This window comes from Saccopteryx leptura, chromosome 3 (genome assembly GCF_036850995.1).
Source record: "Saccopteryx leptura isolate mSacLep1 chromosome 3, mSacLep1_pri_phased_curated, whole genome shotgun sequence".
NCBI classification, from domain to species: Eukaryota; Metazoa; Chordata; class Mammalia; order Chiroptera; family Emballonuridae; genus Saccopteryx; species Saccopteryx leptura.
Window position 1 is genome coordinate 257,191,074 of NC_089505.1, and position 20,935 is coordinate 257,212,008.

Below are 20,935 nucleotides of genomic sequence, written 5' to 3' on the forward strand. Positions count from 1 at the left end.
ATTCACAGAATATTAAAAGTAGTAGAGATTCTGAAATTCTAACATGAGGAAAACAAGGATCATAGAGATTATGTGAATCAATTTTTTACTCATCTATAGTCATTCAACAAGTTTTGGGGTTCCTACCATGTACAAAAACTCTGGAAAGTAATAGGGATATATAAAACTTCCCCTCATGGAGCTCACAGTCTAGTGCAGGAGATGGCCAACTACAGTCCATAGACCAAATCTGACCCACCATCTGTTTTTTAAAGTAAAATTTTATTGAAACACAACTAAACGACTATTTATGTATTGTCTATTTATGTATTGTCTATGGGCACTTTCATGCTGAAAGAGCAGAGCTGAGAAGTTACAACAGAGACCACATGGCTAGCAAAGCCTAAAATATTTACTATCTGGCCCTATTCAGGAAAAATTGCTAATATTTAGTCTAGTGAAGCAGATAGATATTAAGTAATCATACACAAAAATCCTAAACTGAAACTATGACAATTTTTATAAAGGAGATGTACATGATGTCATGAAGACGTATGATGGGAAAGAACTGATCAATTCAGGGAGAGCAGCCAGGCTTCTTGTAGGAAGTGGCACTTATGAACAGAAATGAAACGGGAAGACGAGAGTAGAGAGACTTCAGGCAGAGGACATACAAAGGACCATACAGAAGAGCACTGTGCGCACAGGAAACTGAAGGCAGGCCTTTGTGACTGGAGTGTAGATAGCAAGAACACAACTGAGGCTAGAGATACAAGTGGGTCATGTGGGCTTTATAAAGAATGCTGTCCAAATTTCATGTCACATAAAGCCATTCACATGTTTTAAGCAGAGATGTGACCATCAGATTTGTATTTAAAAAGATCACACTGAATAAGTAAATTAATTTTAAAAAAGATAACTTTGGCTAAAGAAGAGGGCACATTGGGAAGGAAGAGGCACAAAAAGAGTTGGTGCGAGAAGACTAGTCAGAAGGCTCTTCTTGCCCTGGCCAGATAGCTTGGTTGTTTAAGCACTGTCCCAAAGTGCAGAGGTTGTCGGTTTGATCCCCGGGCAGGGCACATACAGGAATAGATAGATGTTCCTGTCTCTCTCACTAAAATCAATCAATCAATCAATTTAAAGAAAGGCTCTTCTTTGCAGCCCACATTTAGACCACAGGGATAGTACTGTGGTCATGATGGAGGTCACACAGACAAGTGGATAGATTGAAGAACTATTTAGGAAGTACTATTAGTGAATTCAATATGTGCACCTGTGTGAGAGGTGTCAAAGACACCTAAGTCTGGGGCTTCTATAGCAACCATTAATATACCGTACACTGGAAGACTGATTTTGAGAGGAAAGGAATATGACTATATATGATCATGGTTTTAGGCATATTCTATTTGAGGTTCTTTTGAGATATTTAAGAGAATATGTCAAAAAGGCAATCACACTAAGCATATTCTCCACTGACAAAACTAGGGCTTCCTAGAAAAAAAGTGTTGATTTCAGGGCAGGGGCAAGAAAAGTACAAGTAAGTCTTAAACACTTGTTGCATCAGTAAAGAAGATGCAACTTCACTCAAAGAAAGATAGGGCCATGTCAGAAGGACACGGGAACAGTTCGAAGAGGCTTGTATTAATCAAATTTGGGTCAATTTGAAAATCAAAACAATAATGTCAGTACACTGAATATAGAAATCCACGGGTCTATACAGATATTTTTTACATGGGGAAGTGTAAGAAAGGAAAGTTTTTCTTTATAATAGAATGCCAATTAATATCACAAATGGAAAAAACTAACATGTCTCCTGAAGAGATATTTTGAGAATACAGTATCACCTCTACAGAGTCCTTGTCTAAAATGGTTCATGTTAACATGAAAATATTACTCACATTATTCATGGTAACATAGATATAATTATGAACAACCATTCATTCTAATCCACATTTAACAACAATCGTCAAAAAAACAGCCTAGACTCTTCAAGAATGTTAATGTTGTAAAAGATGAAAAAAAGCTAGGAAACTTTTCTAAATTAAAGGAGACCAAATAAGCATGACAACTAAATACAATGTGTGATCCTAATGGGAACCTAGACTAGCACAGGAGAGCCATAAAGGGCACTACTGGGCATTACTGCATATAATTGAGGAAGTCCAAAAATTAACTGCCTGTAACATTGAGAAGGAACAGTCACAAAAGTACAAAAACAGAAGACTGTTCTCATAGAAATCAAGGAATCAGAATGTATAGGAAGGAGTGATCTACAGTGTAAAATGCTGTTGGGAGGTCAAATATTATAAACAGGAAATGTATCTTGCCAAGTTTGTATTACTAGATAGTTTGTTTTGTGTCCTTATTGTAAGAAAAATAGTTTAAAGTATTATTTTCTAAATGGTTACTATTAATATATTAGGAGGCTACTAATTTTTTCCTGTTGTAATTAGTTTCATTTCCCCCCAAACTCAATACATGATTATAAAACATTAATTATAGAGTAAAAATAAGCTAAAAGACAAACATTAAACCCCACAATCCTACCCACCCAGACACAAGTACTATTAATACCTTAGAGTATATACTACCATGGGTATGTATACATTTATTTTAAACGAAAAAAGTTTATTATATATTGTTTTAAACCCATTTTATTTACCTAGCATATTGTGAATAACTTTCTATACAAAGACATATTTGCAATGTGATTTTTAAGGCTATACAGGAGTACACTGCATGGATGTACCAATTTATTTAACTAATCCCCCTTTATTACAGTGGTACCTTGAGATACGAGCAGACCAACATAGGAATTTTTTTTTTAAGATATGAGCTGCAACTCGGTCCATATTTTTGTTTGAGATCTGAGCGAAATTTCAAGATATGAGTCGTGATTTGGGAAGCTGCTGCTAGTTGGTGCATTGGTGCACGGGTCCAGTATCGGCAGCACAACACCAGCATCTCGTTCTTTCTCACGTGTTACCCACAGAATCAAGTCGAATCTCACGCGCTGTACTCATTCTTGCATCATTTTTGCATTTTTTACTAACTTTTTTTGTGTGCTATCATAGGGCTAAAGAGAGTGTAAAGGACAGTGATGAGAAGAAGAGAATGATGTCGATAGAAGTAAAGCAAGAAATAACAGAAAAACATGAGTGTGGTATACGAGTGATTGAACTGGCAAGGCTGTACAACTGCAATACATCTACAATTTGTACCGTCCTTAAACAAAAGAATGCCATCAAAAGCGCAAATCCAGAGAAAGGAACTACAATTCTGTCCCAATTAAGGAGAAATATCCAAGAAGAAATGAAGAAGCTTTTGCTGGTGTGGGTGAAAGAGAAAGAGCTGGCAGGAGATACAGTGACGGAGACTGTAATATGCGAAAAGGCACGTATTATTTATGGCGATTTGAAGAAGAAAGAACCATCAACCTCAAAAGAGGCAGCAGAAGATACGTTTAAGGCAAGTCACGGCTGGTTTGAAAATTTCAAGAAGAGATCTGGCATCCACTTGGTGGTGAGGCATGGTGAAGCTGCGAGTGCTGACGTTAAGACAGCTGAGGAGTAAGTACATTGCACATTTTGCTGCGCTTATCGCAAAGGCAAACTACATCCCCCAACAAGTGTTCAACTGTGAAGAAACAGGATTGTTTTGGAAAAAAATGCCCTGGAAGACTTTCATTACCACAGAGATCAAGCTGCCAGGCCATAAACCCATGAAGGACTGTCTGACCCTTGCATTGTGTGCAAATGCTAGCGGTGACTATAAAGTAAAGCCACTGCTAGTGTATCATTCCGAAAATCCTGGAGCCTTTAAGATTCACAAGATTCTTAAAGAAAAACTGCAGGTTATGTGGTGCGCCAATGCTAAGGCATGGGTTATGCAGCAGTTTTTTATTGAATGGGTAAATCTTGTCTCTGGTACTGCAGTAAAGAAATATCTTCAAGAAAATAAACTCCCGATGAAAGCATTACTAATCCCTGATAATGCTCCAGCCCTCCCACCTGGTCTTGAAGATGACATTCTCGATGAGTTCAAATTCGTGAAAGTCCTCTACCTCCCACCCAACACGACTTTAATCTTGCAACCTATGGATCAGCAGGTCATTTCCAACTTTAAAAAGCTTTACACAAAGCACTTGTTCTGCCACTGCTTGGAGGTGACTGAGAATACAAATCTAACCCTTCGAGAGTTTTGGAAAGATCACTACAACATTGTGATATGTTTACGCATTATTGACTTGACATGGCAAGAGGTTACAAGAACTTTGATCTTGGCATGGAAAAAGTTATGCCCTGATGTTTTTTCAGACAGGGACTTCAAAGGATTTAAACCAGAGACCGAGACCGAGGTAGAAGAGTTGGATGAGATTGTATCCTTCGGAAAGTTGATGGGTTTGGAGGTAGATGAAGGTAACGTAAAGGAGCTCGTTGAGGAATATAAGGAGGAACTCTCTCAACTGAGGAGTTGAAGGAGCTACAGATGATGCAACATATGGAGCTTCTGCAAGAGATTAGTAGTGAGGAGGAGGTAGAGTCGGAGGAAGTGATTTCTACAAGTGAAATTAAAGACATGCCGGCAATGTGGGAGAAGCTTTCAAGTTTCATTGAAAAGAAACACCCAGAAAAAGTTCCAACTGGTCGTGCTTCAGCACTTTTTAATGACACTTGTCTGTCACATTTCCATAACATTTTAAAAGGCAGGCAAAAGCAAACCTCCTTGGATAGATTTTTATTCAAAAGTCCTGCAAGTGAAAGTGCCGAAAGTGCAGCCAAAAAGGCAAAAACAGATGATGATTAAATGAAAAATACGCACTGTCAAGCTTAGGTTAAGTTTAAAGTTAAGAAAGTGCATTTTTTTTACAATTAAATTTTTGTGGTTTCATTTTAAGTAAAGAAAGTGCAGTTTTAGTTTTGTTTAAAGAAAGTGCAGTTTTAGTTTACAGTTAGTGTTAAGAAAGTGCAGTTTTAGTTTACGTGTCTACAGTGCCTGCATCCCTTCCTCCCTCCCTCCTCCTCTGCAATTCACCTCCGTTAGCCACACTGGTCTGTCTCCAAGGTAAGAATACCGTACTAAATAACACTTTTTTCTTTTATTTAATATATTTTGTTATGCATTGGTAAAGTATACATGTGTGTTTCTTAATTAAAAACATGTCTTTTTTCATAATTTAGGATGGTTTGAGGATGTTTCATAGGGCTGAAACGAATTAAATCTATTTCAGTTATTTTAAATGGGAGAAATTTGTTTGATATACAAGTTGACTGACTTACTTACGAGGTCAGTTATAGAACAAATTAAACTCCTATCTCAAGGTACCACTGTATCTGGATTGCTTCTAACTTTTTGCAATTACAGAGCTACAATGAATATCATCATAACAAAGTGCCTGAACTTGCTTGTTTCCTGAGGACAAATTTCTAGAAGTAGAATTGCTAAAAGACAGTCATATTTTTCTGACTTTCCCTACCAGAAAGGTTTTAATTTACTCTCTCACTGATAGAATGAATGGACCCATTTTCTGGCAGCCTCACCAATGAAGTGATACATTATTTTTAATCTTAGAATTACTGTTCATGTTGATTTTATAGCCTAATCTTTTCTACATAATAATTCCAGTTTTACAGTGAATTTTCTCACATCTGGCAATTTTAAAATTAACTATTAATGAAAATATAGAGTAAGGCCCTGGCTGGTTGGCTCAGTGGCAGAGCATTGGCCCAGAGTGAGGATGTCCCTGGTTCAATTCCTAGTCAGGGCATACAGGAGAATCGGCCATCTGATTCTCCACCCTTCTCCCTCCCCATTCTCTTTCTCTCTCTTCCCATTCTGCAGCCATGGCTCGATTGGTTTGAGCGCATCGGCCCTGAGTGCTGAGGATGGCTCTGTGGAGCCTCCACTTCAGGGGCTAAAATAGCTCAGTTGTGGGTTGCAAGCATGGCCCCAGATGGACAGAGCATCAGTCCCAGACGGGGGTTGCCATATGGATCCTGGTCGGGGCACATATGGGAGTCTGTCTCTTTATTTTCCTTATTCTCAATTGGAGAAGGAAGGAAGGGAGAAGAAAGGAAAAGACAAGAGTAAAAATTTATAAAGTTTTCCATAACTTGTTCAAACTAAGAAAACAAATCAGAGCATAAAATTATCTATGTTGGCCTCCCAGTGCTTACCGCAGGCTATGTTCTTACACTGACTATACAGAAAGAGGAGGCAGAGTAAACCCACCCATCTACACCTCAGCCCTGGCTCTTTGCCTGGTCTGTATTGTGAATGGGGGGACATAGGGCTCAGGAGGCTCGAGATCGGGCTTGTTTTTACTTCCTCCAAGCAAAGAGTAGATGTGGTGAGTAGCTTTTATATGAGTTGTGGCAGCTGGGCCAGGGAGTGATAAAAAAAATTATCTATGTTTACTTTAGGTAACAATAAGTAAGTATTCCTGCTACCATCATGAACTGTGTCTATTAAACACAGAATAAAAGGATATTTCTAATGCAAATGGTAAGAAAATTTAAATGTACACTATAGGAAATAGAAATAGAATGAGGAATTAGTTTATTCTGCTAAAAAATATCAGATGTACATGGATAGGAAACAAAGCGTCCTATGCTTCTCCAATTCCTGAAGAAGTCTGTGATTTCATACTTACAATAAGGGCCTGCGTTCTTGTCCAAATTCTGCTTCATAGTAGCCATCTCTGCAGTCTTTTCCTACTAAATCATGAGGATGAGGTTTAAATGGTTCATTCTTTGTTACTAATGTAATTCTTACTTTTCCTTTTCCATAATAGTTCATAATCTGAAAAGGGGGGAAGAAAATAGATGATCCATAAATATTTCTCATTAAGAACTGACCTACTGCCTGACCTGGCGGTGGCGTAGTGGATAGAGCATCGGACTGGGACGCAGAGGACCCAGGTTTGAAACCCCAAGGTTGACGGCATGAGCGTGGGCTCATCTGGTTTGAGCAAGGCTCACCAGCTTGAACCCAAAGTAGCTGGCTTGAGCAAGGGGTCACTCACTCTGCTGTAGCCCCCTCCCTCACTGCCTGGTCAAGGCACATATGAGAAAGCAATCAATGAACAACTAAGGTGCCACAACAAAGAATTGATGCTTCTCATCTCTCTCCCTTCCTGTCTGTCCCTCTGTCCCTCTCTCTGTCACCAAAAAAAAAAAAAAAAAGAACTGACCTACTAAATGAGTTCAATTTATATAATGTAGTTAGTACTGGATAAATAAAGTCCAATTGGCTGGCAAGTGCAGTTTGGATGATACTAGTAAAGACTTTATCTTCAGTTCCCTGGCATATTAATTCAATTGGTTATCTAATCTGATTCTGCTTATCTTCCTTTTAAAAACAAGTAAAATTATACCAAATATTATCACAGAGTATAAGAAAATACTGAGATGTTAAGTCACTGAATGTCATGCTCTTAGGTTCACTGTCATCCCATCAACATCCTTTCAAAGTACACTGCTCACAAAAATTAGGGGATATTTCAAAATGAATATGAAGCGATAAAATATCCCCTAATTTTTGTAAGCAGTGTATCTATTTAAGCCACACCAATACACAAGACCATTTTATTTAATATGTGAAATTTCATCTCACAAAAAAATTTGTTCCTTAGTAAGCACATCCCAAGTGTTTACTGTACAGTAGACAATAAATCAAGTTGAGTTCCACAAAACTGTTTCCACCCAGTAAGTGCATCTAGAACACTGAGAATAAAGAGGGGAGTTAAGCATGGAAAGAGGACATTCTAAGCATGAGGAGGAGCTAATGTTTAGTTAGGAAGCTAGCAAATATGCAAACACAAAGCAGGGAATATAAAAACCAGCTTACAATAAGGGAGCAAGATAATTAAGTAACAATGGGTACAGGTAAGAGGACATTAAAATCCATAATTTTGAATTTAAACTTAATTTAAAAAGCAAGCAAGAAATATATATTGCCTTTCTGAATAAAAAGAGAGTAACCACTTAAAACTGTAATAGAGGCTGACAGAGAATTCAAATATATATATTTAGGATTTACTGGAATGGTAAGGATACATATCTTAGAAATAGTTTAGAGTATATACAGAATAAGCTGAATTAGGGAGTTAATAATTGCTCTTAAAAAATGAGAAAAACAGTATTTTCTTATTTACCTTTTATTAGCATTTCTCCCATTTTAATATTTAAATAAAAGGACCTAGATAACTCAAATACATATTGCTGCCAAAAAAGGTGACAAAAATTAGGAACTTGGATTCATTAATTTTGCAATTGCCTTGTTCTATAATTTAGCATTCCTTTAAAGTTCAATAGACTATAAACTTTGTAAATAATCTAGCTATAAAACAGTGCATTAAGATTTGTTGATGAAAAACTAAATAACACTTTCCAAAATCTGTTCTGCCATTAAAGTTTTTAATTGGCATTTAAAAGATAAAAGTTCACTAAAAATCAAATGAAGTATAGTATATAAGCATAAATATATTTTATAAATATAGTTATTACCAAAGTCATTTTGGATCAAAAACTACTTTTAAAACTTATATGAATATAAAAAAAAAGATATTTAAAAGTGACTTTATTTCAGATCAGTCAATGAAACCCAGAATATGAGGGACAGGCAATAAATGCAAGGAAAAAGGAGGCAAATATGTTCATTTTCCTTTCCCATAATCCCTAGTTTAGTCAAGTGATTCTAGGAAGAAGAATTCTGAGTTCCCAAATCCAGGTTTTTAATCTACAGAACAATCTTGTTCACTGCTGGAAGGAGAATGCCTTTTCCTCATCAGCTGTTTCATGAAAGGGATGAAAAGCTGCCAATGCATATATACTGAGCACTGTGAATCACTTGACTTAGGTTAACACACAAATAAAGAGTAACTATCTGCAGGGATGAAGAATCCATACTATTTTTAAGAAACGACCCTACACAGCTATTTAGTCCAAATCAGCAAAAAAGAAGAGGAAAAAGAAAGAAAGAAAAGTCCATGGAGATGACTGTAAAGAAATTAGGATTCTAATGTAATTGCTGTAGCTAAAATATGAAGCAGCTGGGAGTGAGACACACACACAGGAGAAGGTCTATTACCTGGATAGACGGGTACGTGCGGTTGTTGTCTGTGCTATGCTCCCCTGGAATGCTGCCTGCTGATCGCCCTTCACATTTGTATCGAAAACGCATTCCCCTCTGCCTGGGTTGTTCAATTATCTCTATATATGGGTTATACCCACCTGAATGTTAAAAAGGAAGGGAGAGGGTGAGATTAGGAGAGCAACAATAATGGATTAACCATTTCATTATTTTTCAAAACAGTAGACTCAAAGATTTTCCCTCCTGATATTAACTAACAAGGTTAAAATACACAATAGTTATTATCTAAGATCAAGTGGTAAAGACATCTTTTTCTCTCATTCAAATTAGACTCCCATACAGTGTTAATACAAGTCATTCAAATAATATTTATTAGTTAGCACTTTATCACTTAATATTGATAGCTAATGCCAATGTGAAGTTCTGAGACAGCCACTTTAGAGATATCCACTCCTCACACGAAACCAAGCAGAAGGGTTTCTCCCCAAGATTCCCCTGGAAGAATCAAAAAGAAAGTCTTTAGAAGTACCATGTTACACTCCAAAAGTGGGTTTAACTGCTTGATTTTACATTAGACTTGTAAGACTACTCACTGAAAATGAAAATACATTTTAATCCTTGCAGAAGGATATGTAAATTTTTATATCTCCACTGGAATGTCAATGGACTTATACATAGTATATCAAAACAAGTTCCAGAAGGGACTTTACAGACTTAACATAATTTTCAACCATTCTCATTTAAATCTTTTCTAAAGTGTAAGATACAATGAAGGAAAAGAATTATTTACTTTCTATAACAAATATAATTCAAAATATGCAACTGTAGAATGAACTACTGATACACACAACATAGATGGATCTCAATATAATTATGCTAAGTGAAAGCAGCCAGACCAAAAGAGCACATACTGTATGATTTTATATATACAAAACTCTAGAACATGTAAGGCCCTGGCCGGTTGGCTCAGCGGTAGAGCGTTGGCCTGGCATGTGGAAGTCCCAGGTTCAATTCCCAGCCAGGGAACACAGGAGAAGTGCCCATCTGCTTCTCCACTCTTCCCCCTCTCCTTCCTCTCTATCTCTCTCTTCCCTTCTGGCAGCCAGGGCTCCATTGGAGCAAAGTTGGCCCAGGCACTGAGAATGGCTCTGTGGCCTCTGCCTCAAGCGCTAGAATGGCTCCTGCCGCAATGGAGCAACGCCCCAGATGGGCAGAGCATCACCCCCTGGTGGGCATGCTGGGTGGATCCTGGTTGGGCACATACAGGAGTCTGTCTGACTGCCTCCCCACTTCTAACTTTTAAAAAATACAAAAAACCCCCACCAAACAAACAAAAAACTCTAGAACATGTAAACTAACCTATAACGAAAGAAAAATTGCGGGTGTGGAGTGGATGGGAAAATTGAAGGGTGAGGGGTATGTTACTTCTCTTGATTATAGTAATGATTTCAAGGTTGTATACATGTCAAAATGTACCAATTGCATACTTTTGACATATATAATTTATTATGTCAAAAAAGCTGTCTAAAACATATACACCTTTACCCCTTCTAATCCAAATTGTGGAAAAAAGTTCAATAATGACACCCAAGGTGCTTTCAATAAGAGCACGTAGCAATGTGTGTCTTTATTTCATGAAGAGAATGTCCACAAGGAAAAAAATAATCAGCTCAGTGATTTCTAAATTGCCACAAGTAAGTATCCTTTTTTGTGTTTGCTTCAGCAGCCTGTATACTAAAATTATATATCTTTTTTTTTTTTTTTTTTGGACTATAGGCTTATCCAGTGTTAGAATGCAAACGAATCTTCAGAAAGGGTAATACAGTGGATCTTATCAGTACATTATGGGAAGAGGCCTTCTGAATCCTATCCAGCCAAATCTTAAGAAGGAAAATGTTGGAAAAGCTACTAAATCTCTCAAATTTCCTACTCTATAAAATTGAGATAGTAATAACAGTACTATTTCATTGGGTTGTTGTGAGGATTAGAAATGAAGTATTGGACCTGGCTCGTTGGCTCAGCAGTAGAGTGTCAGCCTGGTGTGTGGAAGTCCTGGGTTTGATGCCTGGTCAGGGAACACAGGAGAAGTGACCATGTTCTTTCCACCCCTCCCCCTTTCTCTCTTCTTCTCCAGCAGCCATGGCTCGAATGGGTTGAGCAAGTTGGCCCCGGGCACTGAGGATGGATCCATGGCCTCGTCTCAGGTGCTGAAATGGCTCAGTTGCCGAGCAACAGAGCAGCAGCCCCAGATAGGCAGAGTATCACCCTGGAGCAGGCTTGCTGGGTGGATCCCAGTTGGGGCGCATGCGGGAGTCTGTCTCTCTGCCTCCCTGCCTCCCCACCTCTCACTTAACAAAAAAATAAAAGAAATAAAATATTAAGTTCTTCCAAGTGTCCTGTTGATTATTTCAGATGTTTTCTTGAAAACAATGATTTATAGTGATATTATAATGGTATCACAACTCCTACTTTCAAGGATTTTACAGAACAGTGAGGCAAGTAATACAAATTATTTGATTAAAAAAGGGCCAAAAATAACATTTTGTTTATGCTAATAAAATTCTGTATAAAATGATAATAAAAACAAGAGTCAGGAACGCCTGATAAAAGGAGTTAATAAACCAAAAGGCTGGGGAGAGAGGAGGGAGAACAGGGGCAGTTAGGCAATCTAGGGAAAAGAGAACATGTGCTCAAAGCTGTACCAGTATATATAAAAGATACAGCCCCGATGGAAGAGAAGAGTTTAAGAATCACCAATGTAGTCCCAGTGGAAGTGGGTGCATTTCCACCCTCAGAAAGAAAACCAAAGCCAGAGTACATTTGGGAATTCGGATTTCATTATAGTATGAGTGTCAGAGAATCAGTGAATGGTTTTATGCAGGGCAATCGCATGATCAGATCAGAATTTTAGGGTAAGAATTCTGGTGGCAATGAACAGATTGAGAAAGCAAGGTGATCAGTTTTAGAGGCTGTTACAATAACATGAGCAATGATGAGGGTATGTCTGAAACATGGTAGTGATAATAGGAACAAAGGGTTATTTAAAAGATAAAACTGACAGTACTTGGTGACTCACTGAACTTCAGGGTTAAGAAAAATAATCATTGATGGCTCCACAGTTTGTACTTAGGTTGTTAAATAAAGTATTACTGTTATCTTTAACTTTATCCTGTTTGATTCAGACTCCTTGTGTCTGAATTTACTACCTATTTGTTTATTCAAAAGACAAAGAGCCAAAAAAAAACCCCAAAACTGAAATAACCTAATCAAGTTCATAATACTATTTCAACTTTACTGAAAAATGTAAGGCATGCAGATGAGTTATTCCATAATTTTACATTCTTATATATTTTTATTTATTTCAAATAATTCAAATTCACATTTCAGCTTCAAGTATTTCATCTGCTTATATATCTTTGTAGGATATTTAAAAGAATGTACATTTTCCTCACAATAAGTCAAAATACTCAACAGTATTTTTTAAGTGATAATCTTAAATCATGTATGTGGCTGAACTAAAAGGTCAAATAAATCCCTGCCCACTACTTAAAGATGTCTGGGTGGGAAGGTGATATAGAATGACATCATTAATGGTAAGTGGATAACTTCTGAGGGAGGAATATGAACAAAAGTCCTAAGCTCATAGTGAGAATTCAAATAATTTCATTTGTTACATAAGACATCATTAAATTAGAAAGTGTGTTTATGAAAAAGTCTATACACAAAAGACAGTTGTTTAAAATGAAACAAAACAGGCCCTGGCTGGTTGGCTCAGTGGTAGAGTGTTGGCCTGGCGTGCAGAAGTCCCGGGTTTGATTCCCGGCCAGGGCACACAGGAGAAGCGCCCATCTGCTTCTCCACCCCTCCCCCTCTCTTTCCTCTCTGTCTCTCTCTTCCCCTCCTGCAGCTGAGGCTCCATTGGAGCAAAGATGGCCCAGGCGCTGGGGGTGGCTCCTTGGCCTCTGCCCCAGATGCTAGAGTGGCTCTGGTCGCAACAGAGCGACGCCCCGGAGAGGCAGAGCATCGCCCCCTGGTGGGCAGAGCGTCGCCCCCTGGTGGGCATGCCAGGTGGATCCCAGTCGGGCGCATGCAGGAGTCTGTCTGACTGTCTCTCCCTGTTTCCAGCTTCAGAAAAAATACAAAAAAATAAATAAATAAATAAAATAAATAAAACGAAACAAAACATTCTTAAAAGGTGTTTAAGCTATACTGACAAATATTAGTTATATATCAAGTACTTAAAAAGAAACACCTTGAAATCTATTCTTCCTATTGTAGAAGCTTTTTATTGGTAAAACCAGCCCCACAGCTGGAAATAATCTCCCTCTCCTCTAAACTACCACAGTTTTTCATTTATAGCAATTATTCCAAATAACTATAATTTAGGGAAGACACTATTTCTACTTGAAAATAAGTTACTTTAATTTCCAAGCTACTTGAAGGCAGGAATTGTGTCTTACTCATCAGTGCTTTGCACAGATAATCAGTAAACAACTGGTGAATGAATGAATAAAAATCTGAAGATCTTTTTGTTTGTGTAAGTTATGTATTCATAGTAATCAGATTTTCTTCAACAGGTTCTACTACTATGGAAAAAAATAGTGCTTTTTATGTACTAGAATGGCCACATCTTCATACTTCTCATACCCATTTATATTCTGATTTTTTATGTGTATTTACATGTTTAATACTTTTCAGCTCTAAAACATTTATACCATGCATCAGTACAATGTACCAGTTATTCCCTTCCTCAATAACCTGTTTTAAAGTGCAATTCTTCCTGAATATAAAATGTGTTGAAATGTAGTCATCTGTGGAATAGAAGAAGGCAAAATATAAATCAGGGAATTGTAGGGAAAATAAGTACTCTTAGCTAATACTATCTCAAATCATGAAAGTTCTAAAAAGCACTGAGAAGTCTTCAAAATTGGTTCGAAACAAACTGATTACTGTACATGTCTTCAACTAATAAGCTGGGATCGATCCCTGTACTTTGAACATTATAAAAAGCCAATGCTTTGTGGGATATACTTAGGTTATCCGTACGTAGGCAAAAAAAAGTGCTATTTTAAAACATAGTGCCCACCTAATAAAGTATGAGTTTGTTAAGATAAAGATATTACACTGAAATAAGGTTAAAAATAGATCATCAATCATTAGAAACAGACACATTATAAACTAAAACCTTATAGCTAAAACTGAAAACCAGCATTAATTACACAGTAAAAAAAAATAATTATAGGAATTATAACACTACTATAAAGCACTTTATCATTTCTCATATAACCCTTTTAACATAAAAACAGAATAGAAATTATCCTATTTTATAGATGATAAAACTAAACCTCAAAATTATATAAAATAAGAAATTATGACATTAGCAAGTAATGACAGCTGGGATCCCAGGGTGTCAAATTCAAAGAACAACAATCATAGGCCCTGGCTGGGTAGACCAGTTGGTTAGAGTGTCTTTCTGATACACCAAGGTTATGGGTTAGATTATGGACTAGGGCACATATAAGAATCAACCAATGAGGGGCCCGAAGCGTTTACTTTGAAAAAATTAGAGTGTTCAAAGCAGGCCAGAGGGGGGAAAAAAAAAAAAAGAATCAACCAATGAAATGCATAAATAAGTGGAACAACAAATCTATGTTTCTCTCTCTCTCTCCCTGTAAATCTAAAAGAACAAGCTTAATAGTAGGTTGGGATAAATTCACACTAACTCATATAGCAAATAACCTAAAATACTGTAAATGTAACTTAGTTTAAGAAGATACACATCTTGGTATAGGCAAGTAAGTATTTAGATCCAAAGAAATTCCTGGAATAGAGTTCATATTGGGGTTGTATTTCAGAATCACCTAGGTAGCTTTTCAAAACATACATGCCCTGACCCCACCTGAGATCTGCTGAATAGAAATAGAGATCCATCTAAAGCCCAGACATGTTTCTGAAAAAACCTTGCAAGCAATTCTTAACAAATTCCTGATTGAGGACCACTGCCCCAAGCTCTGCCTTTTCTCACACACACACACACACACTCACATGGTAATCTCTCTCCTAAGCCCCAAGGGTACCTTCTTTTGCCTCTGAAACTTGTTTCCTGAGCTCATTTCTCCTACCTCTGTGACTTTACAAACTTTCTCTTATTAAAAACAAACAAAAAACACTGTCCCAAAACATAAAGAAGTGGAAATAGTGATGCACATATCTAGAGAATAAAAAAATTCACATACAAGTATGGGCTGGGTGATAGATGAACTAAGCAGAGGAATTCTGACTCCTTATAGCTCTTCTTTCCTACTCTAAAAAGCCTATGCAAATACAAGGGGAGGGGAATCATTATTATAGGGATAGCCTTTAATCTTAAACTCTGGTTTATTTAAAGAGTAAATCATCTGCAAAATTAATATTTTAACTGTCATCAAAAACATTTCTTGCCTAACCAGGTGGTGGCGCAGTGGATAGAGCACTGGACTGGGATGTGGAAGACTCAGGTTCGAAACCCCGAGGTTGCTGGCTTGAGCGCAGGCTCTCATCTGGTTTGAGCAAGACTCACCAACTTGAGTCCAAGGTCACTGGCTTGAGCAAGGGGTTACTCCGTCTACCATAGCCCCCCAGTCAAGGCACATATGAGAAAGCAATCAATGAACAACTAAGGTGCTGCAACCAAGAATTGATGCTTCTCATCTCTCTCTCCCTTCCTGTCTGCCTGTCCCTATCTGTCTCTCTCTATCTCTGTCACACACACACACACACACACACACACACACACACAAAAAAAAAAAAACAAAAAAACAAAAAAAAAACAAAAACCCACAAAAACATTTCTCAAAATACAGCATACATATGATTACAACATGCCACTGTGTTAACATCACAGTTGAGAATAACTGACTGCAGACTACATCTCCCTCACAGAAGTAACGGATAACAGAGAACCAAAGGAGCAAATGGAGCTAAGAATATATTCTTTTCCAAATTATCACCTCTACTCACTTCAAAGAAAAAGAAAATAACATTTAATTTTCCTTCCTTCAACCTACGAACCCAACTGAATCAGAATAATGATCTTTAGCTTAAGATACAGGTGAGTTATCCTTTTTCTTTCTAGTTATGATCAAAATTTACAGTTACCACCTCTTTCATAGCTTGAACTGCATGCAATTAACAAAGAGGCAAAGAAAATTTAGGGTTTAGTCCTATAAAAAAGGCAAAAACTAACATAAAAAAAAACTAACATGGAAGGTACAAAAGAAATCAAATAGATTGCTTCTCAGCCTTTTTGTCTAAGATCAAAAAATTAAATAGAGGATAAGTTAAATCAATCAACTTGGCAAATGGACACATGGCTTATCTACTAAGCAATTTTTTATATACTTTTTATTTTTTCCAGAATACTTACTATCATTTAAATGGATGAAGTACTGAGTCCAAACATCACTGTCATATTTGACTCTCCTAGTTTAAATCTACACAAAACCATTTCAAATGGGTATTCTTTTCTTGTCTATTCTTGAAAGATATGTTTTCTATCTAGTATCTGACCTAGTTTATTAATACTGGCTTTATGGTTTCACAAAATTCTAGAATCACCAGGATATGTAAATGTGTCAAGGATCCTCATTAGCTGCTGTTTCTACAGGTTTGAATTCCAAAACCGTTCCACTACAAAAGAAAACTAACACTTGTGGGCATGCATAACATTTGTTCCTCACAAGACTCTGCAGACTTCCCATTTTTATATAATAGAGTGATAGAAGTGGAATAAAAACTAATTCAGGTGCATCATGTACTAAAGTCCAGGTTTATTCCAATATATCAGGCTATTGCTTCTCAGCGTTTTGGCTAAGATCAAGTGTAGTATCTGTTCTTATCAGTTTAATATCTGATACAGTCTCTATCCAATATAACAGGCTGATTCTCAACTGGGTCTTAAGAATCCAAGTAAGGGAATTTTCAGATGAGTATCTGACTGGTGTATACATCACAAGGTAAATAAAAGATTTTGGCAACAGAAATTCTATTTCTAGAGATTCCATTGATGTGGGTGTAAAAAGTGTTGAAAAAAAAATTGCCTGACCTGTGGTGGCACAGTGGATAAGCGTTAACCCAGAATGCTGAGGTTGCTGGTTTGAAACCCCAGGCTTGACCAGTCTAGGCACATATGAGAAGCAACTACTGAGATGGTGCTTCTTGTTCCCCTCTTCTGTCTCTCTCTCTCTCCTCTTTCTAAAATCAATAAATAAAATCTTTTTAAAAAAATTAACTTCCAGAGTGAAAAGTAGAGAAATATTTAAAATCTGTCCTACATTTTTCAGGTATTTAACTAAATTAAAAATAGATGGTGGTGACAAATGATCTGTCTTAATTAAGACTGCTAGATTTAAAAATAAAAAATAATAAATGAGGAGGCTCATTTAAATATGAATTAAACAATTTATTTTAGTTTAAGTATATCTAATGCAGTATTAATGAACACTATTTACAAATAGACAAATATTGTCCTGCTAATTTATATGGGTTTTGGGGGAGGGGTATGTGGAACTAGGTGGGTAGAAAAATCACTAGAACATTTACTTTTGTTAACAGTTTTTCTCTTCTATTCTGTTGTATAGTGAGTAATATACACAGTGGTAAAACAAAAGTAAATTGTTTAAAACATGTAATAAAAAAGGTCCCTGCATCTTTCCATTTAACATTTTCTCTATATTGTGTCTAAATTTCTGACATCCAAACTTAGATCCTTGGAAAGCAAAAAAAGTTTTCTTTAAATAAATAAAAATAATCCATGTGATTTACAATTTGCACAATATTTCTTTTGTTGTACTGTATATCTTTACAATAAAGAATATTCCTTGTTATTAAAAGTATATACCATGCCATTACTTAGGTCACGTGCCTACAACCCCAATCATTTGCAGGGAAGAGATGAGAGAGGGACAGATTAAAGGGAATGCCCAGTTCCTCAAATCGTATTTGAGATACAACAATACACACACCCCAGGCACTCCCCAAAATGATTCAGGATCAGATTCCTCACTGGTGATTTCACCCACTCGTTCCCTTTGCTCAACGTCTATCATATATCACCTTCATTCTTTATACCACTATTATCTCTACATTATCTCTACCAAAGGCAGTTAAACAGAGCAACGTGCACAGGAATATTTCACACTTTCTATTGAAACAATGAGAAGCTTTAAACACTTTTAAAATAGCTACTTTTATTTAAATATACAAGTTAATGAGTTAATAAAGGTCTAACGGGTATTGGAACAGTTTTCTTCACAATGCCTATTCTAATTAATCATGTTAAAAGACTGGAATCAAGCCTGACCAGGTGGTGGCACAGCGATAGAGCATTGGACTGGGATGCAGAGAACCCAGGTTCGAGACCCCGAGGTCACCAGCTTGAGCGCAGGCTCATCTGGTTTGAGCAAGGCTCACCAGCTTGAGCCCAACGTTGCTGGCTCAAGCAAGGGGTCACTCAATCTGCAACCAAGAATTGATGCTTCTCATCTCTCTCCCTTCCTATCTGTCCCTATCTGTCCCTCTCTCTGACAATGTCTCTGTCAAAAAAAAAAAAAAAAAGACTGGAATCAAGGTGTAATTAAAAAAGACAACTTAATAGAACACAAGCTGTAAATTCTTAATAATCTGATAAAATTTACTTAAACAAAACTTAGAATTGTGTGTGTGTGTGTATAGTATATGTCAAAGCCCCACTTACCTATGGTACTTATATAATTTGCTTATGAGATTATGATGTTACTTTTTATGTTATACTGATCACATACTCAACTACATATACCTATTTACATATGACATCCGGAGAGAAATGAAGAAATGGTCTTAAAAGCTTGGTAATCAATAAAAATAGCTTTTGAGGTTTCAATACTATTTTACTACAAACAGAATATAAACTAGACAATGATAAAAAAAAAGCACATTTTTTTTCTGTGACTCAGCTAACATTACTGTTTCAAAATAATATGGGAATTTATCATTTTTATATATATAAATTTTTATTAATTTTAATGGGGTGACATCAATAAATCAGGGTACATATATTCAAAGAAAACATGTCCAGGTTATCTTGTCACTCAATTATGTTGCATATCCATCACCCAAAGTCAGATTGTCCTCCATCACCTTCTATCTAGTTTTCTTTGTGCCCCCCCCCCCCCCCAACCACCACACTCTTGTCCATGTCTCTTAGTCTCGTTTTTATGTCCCACCAATGTTTGGAATCATGCAGTTCTTGTTTTTTTCTGATTTACTTATTTCACTCCGTATAATGTTATCAAGATCCCACCATTTTGTTGTAAATGAGGGAATTTATAATTTAGTGACTCTTTTTCTCTAAGGTCTTTACAACTGATTCAGGAAAGTACATTCAGACTCCTTTTTAAAATCTGCTTAGCAGTTTTCAAACAACTGAATTACAATTTAAATAGCTTGTGAAAAGTACTCCCAACTTTCCATTCCTTAAAAAAATTTCCCCTTCAATTTAGGGAATCAGCTCTTACACCAGCACAAAATGTAGTGGCATTACACAGGTTTAAATTGTATCACATTTTTAAATGATGTGGGTCTTACAATACTCTATATCAGCGGTAGTCAACCTGGTCCCTACTGCCCACTAGTGGGCGTTCCAGCTTTCATGGTGGGCGGTAGCAGAGCAACCAAAGTATAAATAAAAAGATAGATTTAACTATAGTAAGTTGTTTTATAAAGATTTATTCTGCCAAAGTTAGTGAAAATCCGACATAAAGTACTTGGTAAGGAATTATTATTATATGCTTTCACTTGCTGTAACTCTGCTTTATAAATTTTATAAAGTAAAGTTACTTCCCTACTTTATAAATCACCATTACTGTGGAAACGGTGGGCGGTTAGAAAATTTTACTACTAACAGATACAAAAGTGGGCGGTAGGTATAAAAAGGTTGACTACCCCCTGCTCTATATAAATGGTTGTTAATTCTCTTTCCTTTGAAAGAATTACAAGTGTTACACGCATTCCATATATTAATAAAGTTTCGTTCAACTGCCAGCAGGCTGACCATTTTTAAACTTATAACGCTCACCATCCTCTACTACTCTCATACAGAATCTCATAACCAATAAATTAACCTAATATTTCAAATCATCTTTGAACTTTTCATCTAAACGCGCTTTTAATTTATGATTTAAAAGATTATCTGAAAGTCTGGGGGTCAGTGAAGTGGGTAAAGAGAAAGTTGAAATATTTTAAACTCCATTTCTATTCTCATATGAAAACCACACACAAACTGAAATCAAATGTCATGTGAACCACCCCAATTTCCTTTTCAGCCTATTGCAATCGTTATGGCATTGTTCTGCTCAACCTCTTTTAAATAGTCCTCTAAGCTTTCAACTTCCTCTTCTCTGCTAGACCTCAGCCTTCTACTGAGGGTCACTGTCCCAGGGGCTTGTGAGCATGCGGGTGAAGTATAAACAAGCGCCCCTCTTCGGGTAACTGCTAATAAAGCGTTACCCAGTAACTTGAAGCTTCCCAGCCTTTGCTCACGCTGCTCCCTCTGCCGGGAAGGCGCCCCTACGAACCTCGCCCGAATCCTGAAAAGGTCGAACTCGAACGCAGTCCACTCGATCCACTTCCCTTCAGTTACGGCCTGACCTAAACCATGGCTGTAAATACGACTCCCTTCTTTGGCCTGTAGGTCAATTCGTTTTCCCCCAAAGCAAGAGATTCACGCATTTATCAACTGAAAATGAATATTTACATAGGTAATACAACGTTGTTTTCATTCCTACCCAAATTTTAAAGCAGGGGGATTCTAAAAATCCTCTTTTCCCTTCTTTCCAGCAAAGTAAAC

General features: G+C 36.9%; 1 protein-coding gene, 1 non-coding gene and 1 pseudogene across 4 annotated transcripts in view; 2 read left to right on the plus strand and 1 right to left on the minus strand.

Annotated features, from left to right (window-relative positions):
* The window catches only part of REL (REL proto-oncogene, NF-kB subunit), a 428,703-nt gene that overhangs the window by 406,571 nt on the left and 1,197 nt on the right, over nucleotides 1-20,935 (minus strand). For all 3 annotated transcript variants that reach the window (XR_010750423.1, XM_066378199.1, XM_066378198.1), the window contains exons 2-3: nucleotides 9,070-9,212; nucleotides 6,632-6,780 (exon numbers count right to left, since the gene is read on the minus strand). Coding sequence is in view for 2 of the 3 variants with exons in the window: in XM_066378199.1 (XP_066234296.1) it covers nucleotides 6,632-6,780; nucleotides 9,070-9,212 (292 nt within the window). In the remaining variant the exon portion in view is untranslated. The remainder of the gene's footprint in view (nucleotides 1-6,631; nucleotides 6,781-9,069; nucleotides 9,213-20,935) is intronic.
* LOC136401627 (small nucleolar RNA SNORA51) lies at nucleotides 6,139-6,269 on the plus strand. Its single transcript, XR_010750649.1, has one exon. It is a non-coding gene; the product is annotated as a small nucleolar RNA SNORA51 (small nucleolar RNA).
* Nucleotides 16,901-17,104, plus strand: LOC136401751 (U2 spliceosomal RNA; annotated as a pseudogene).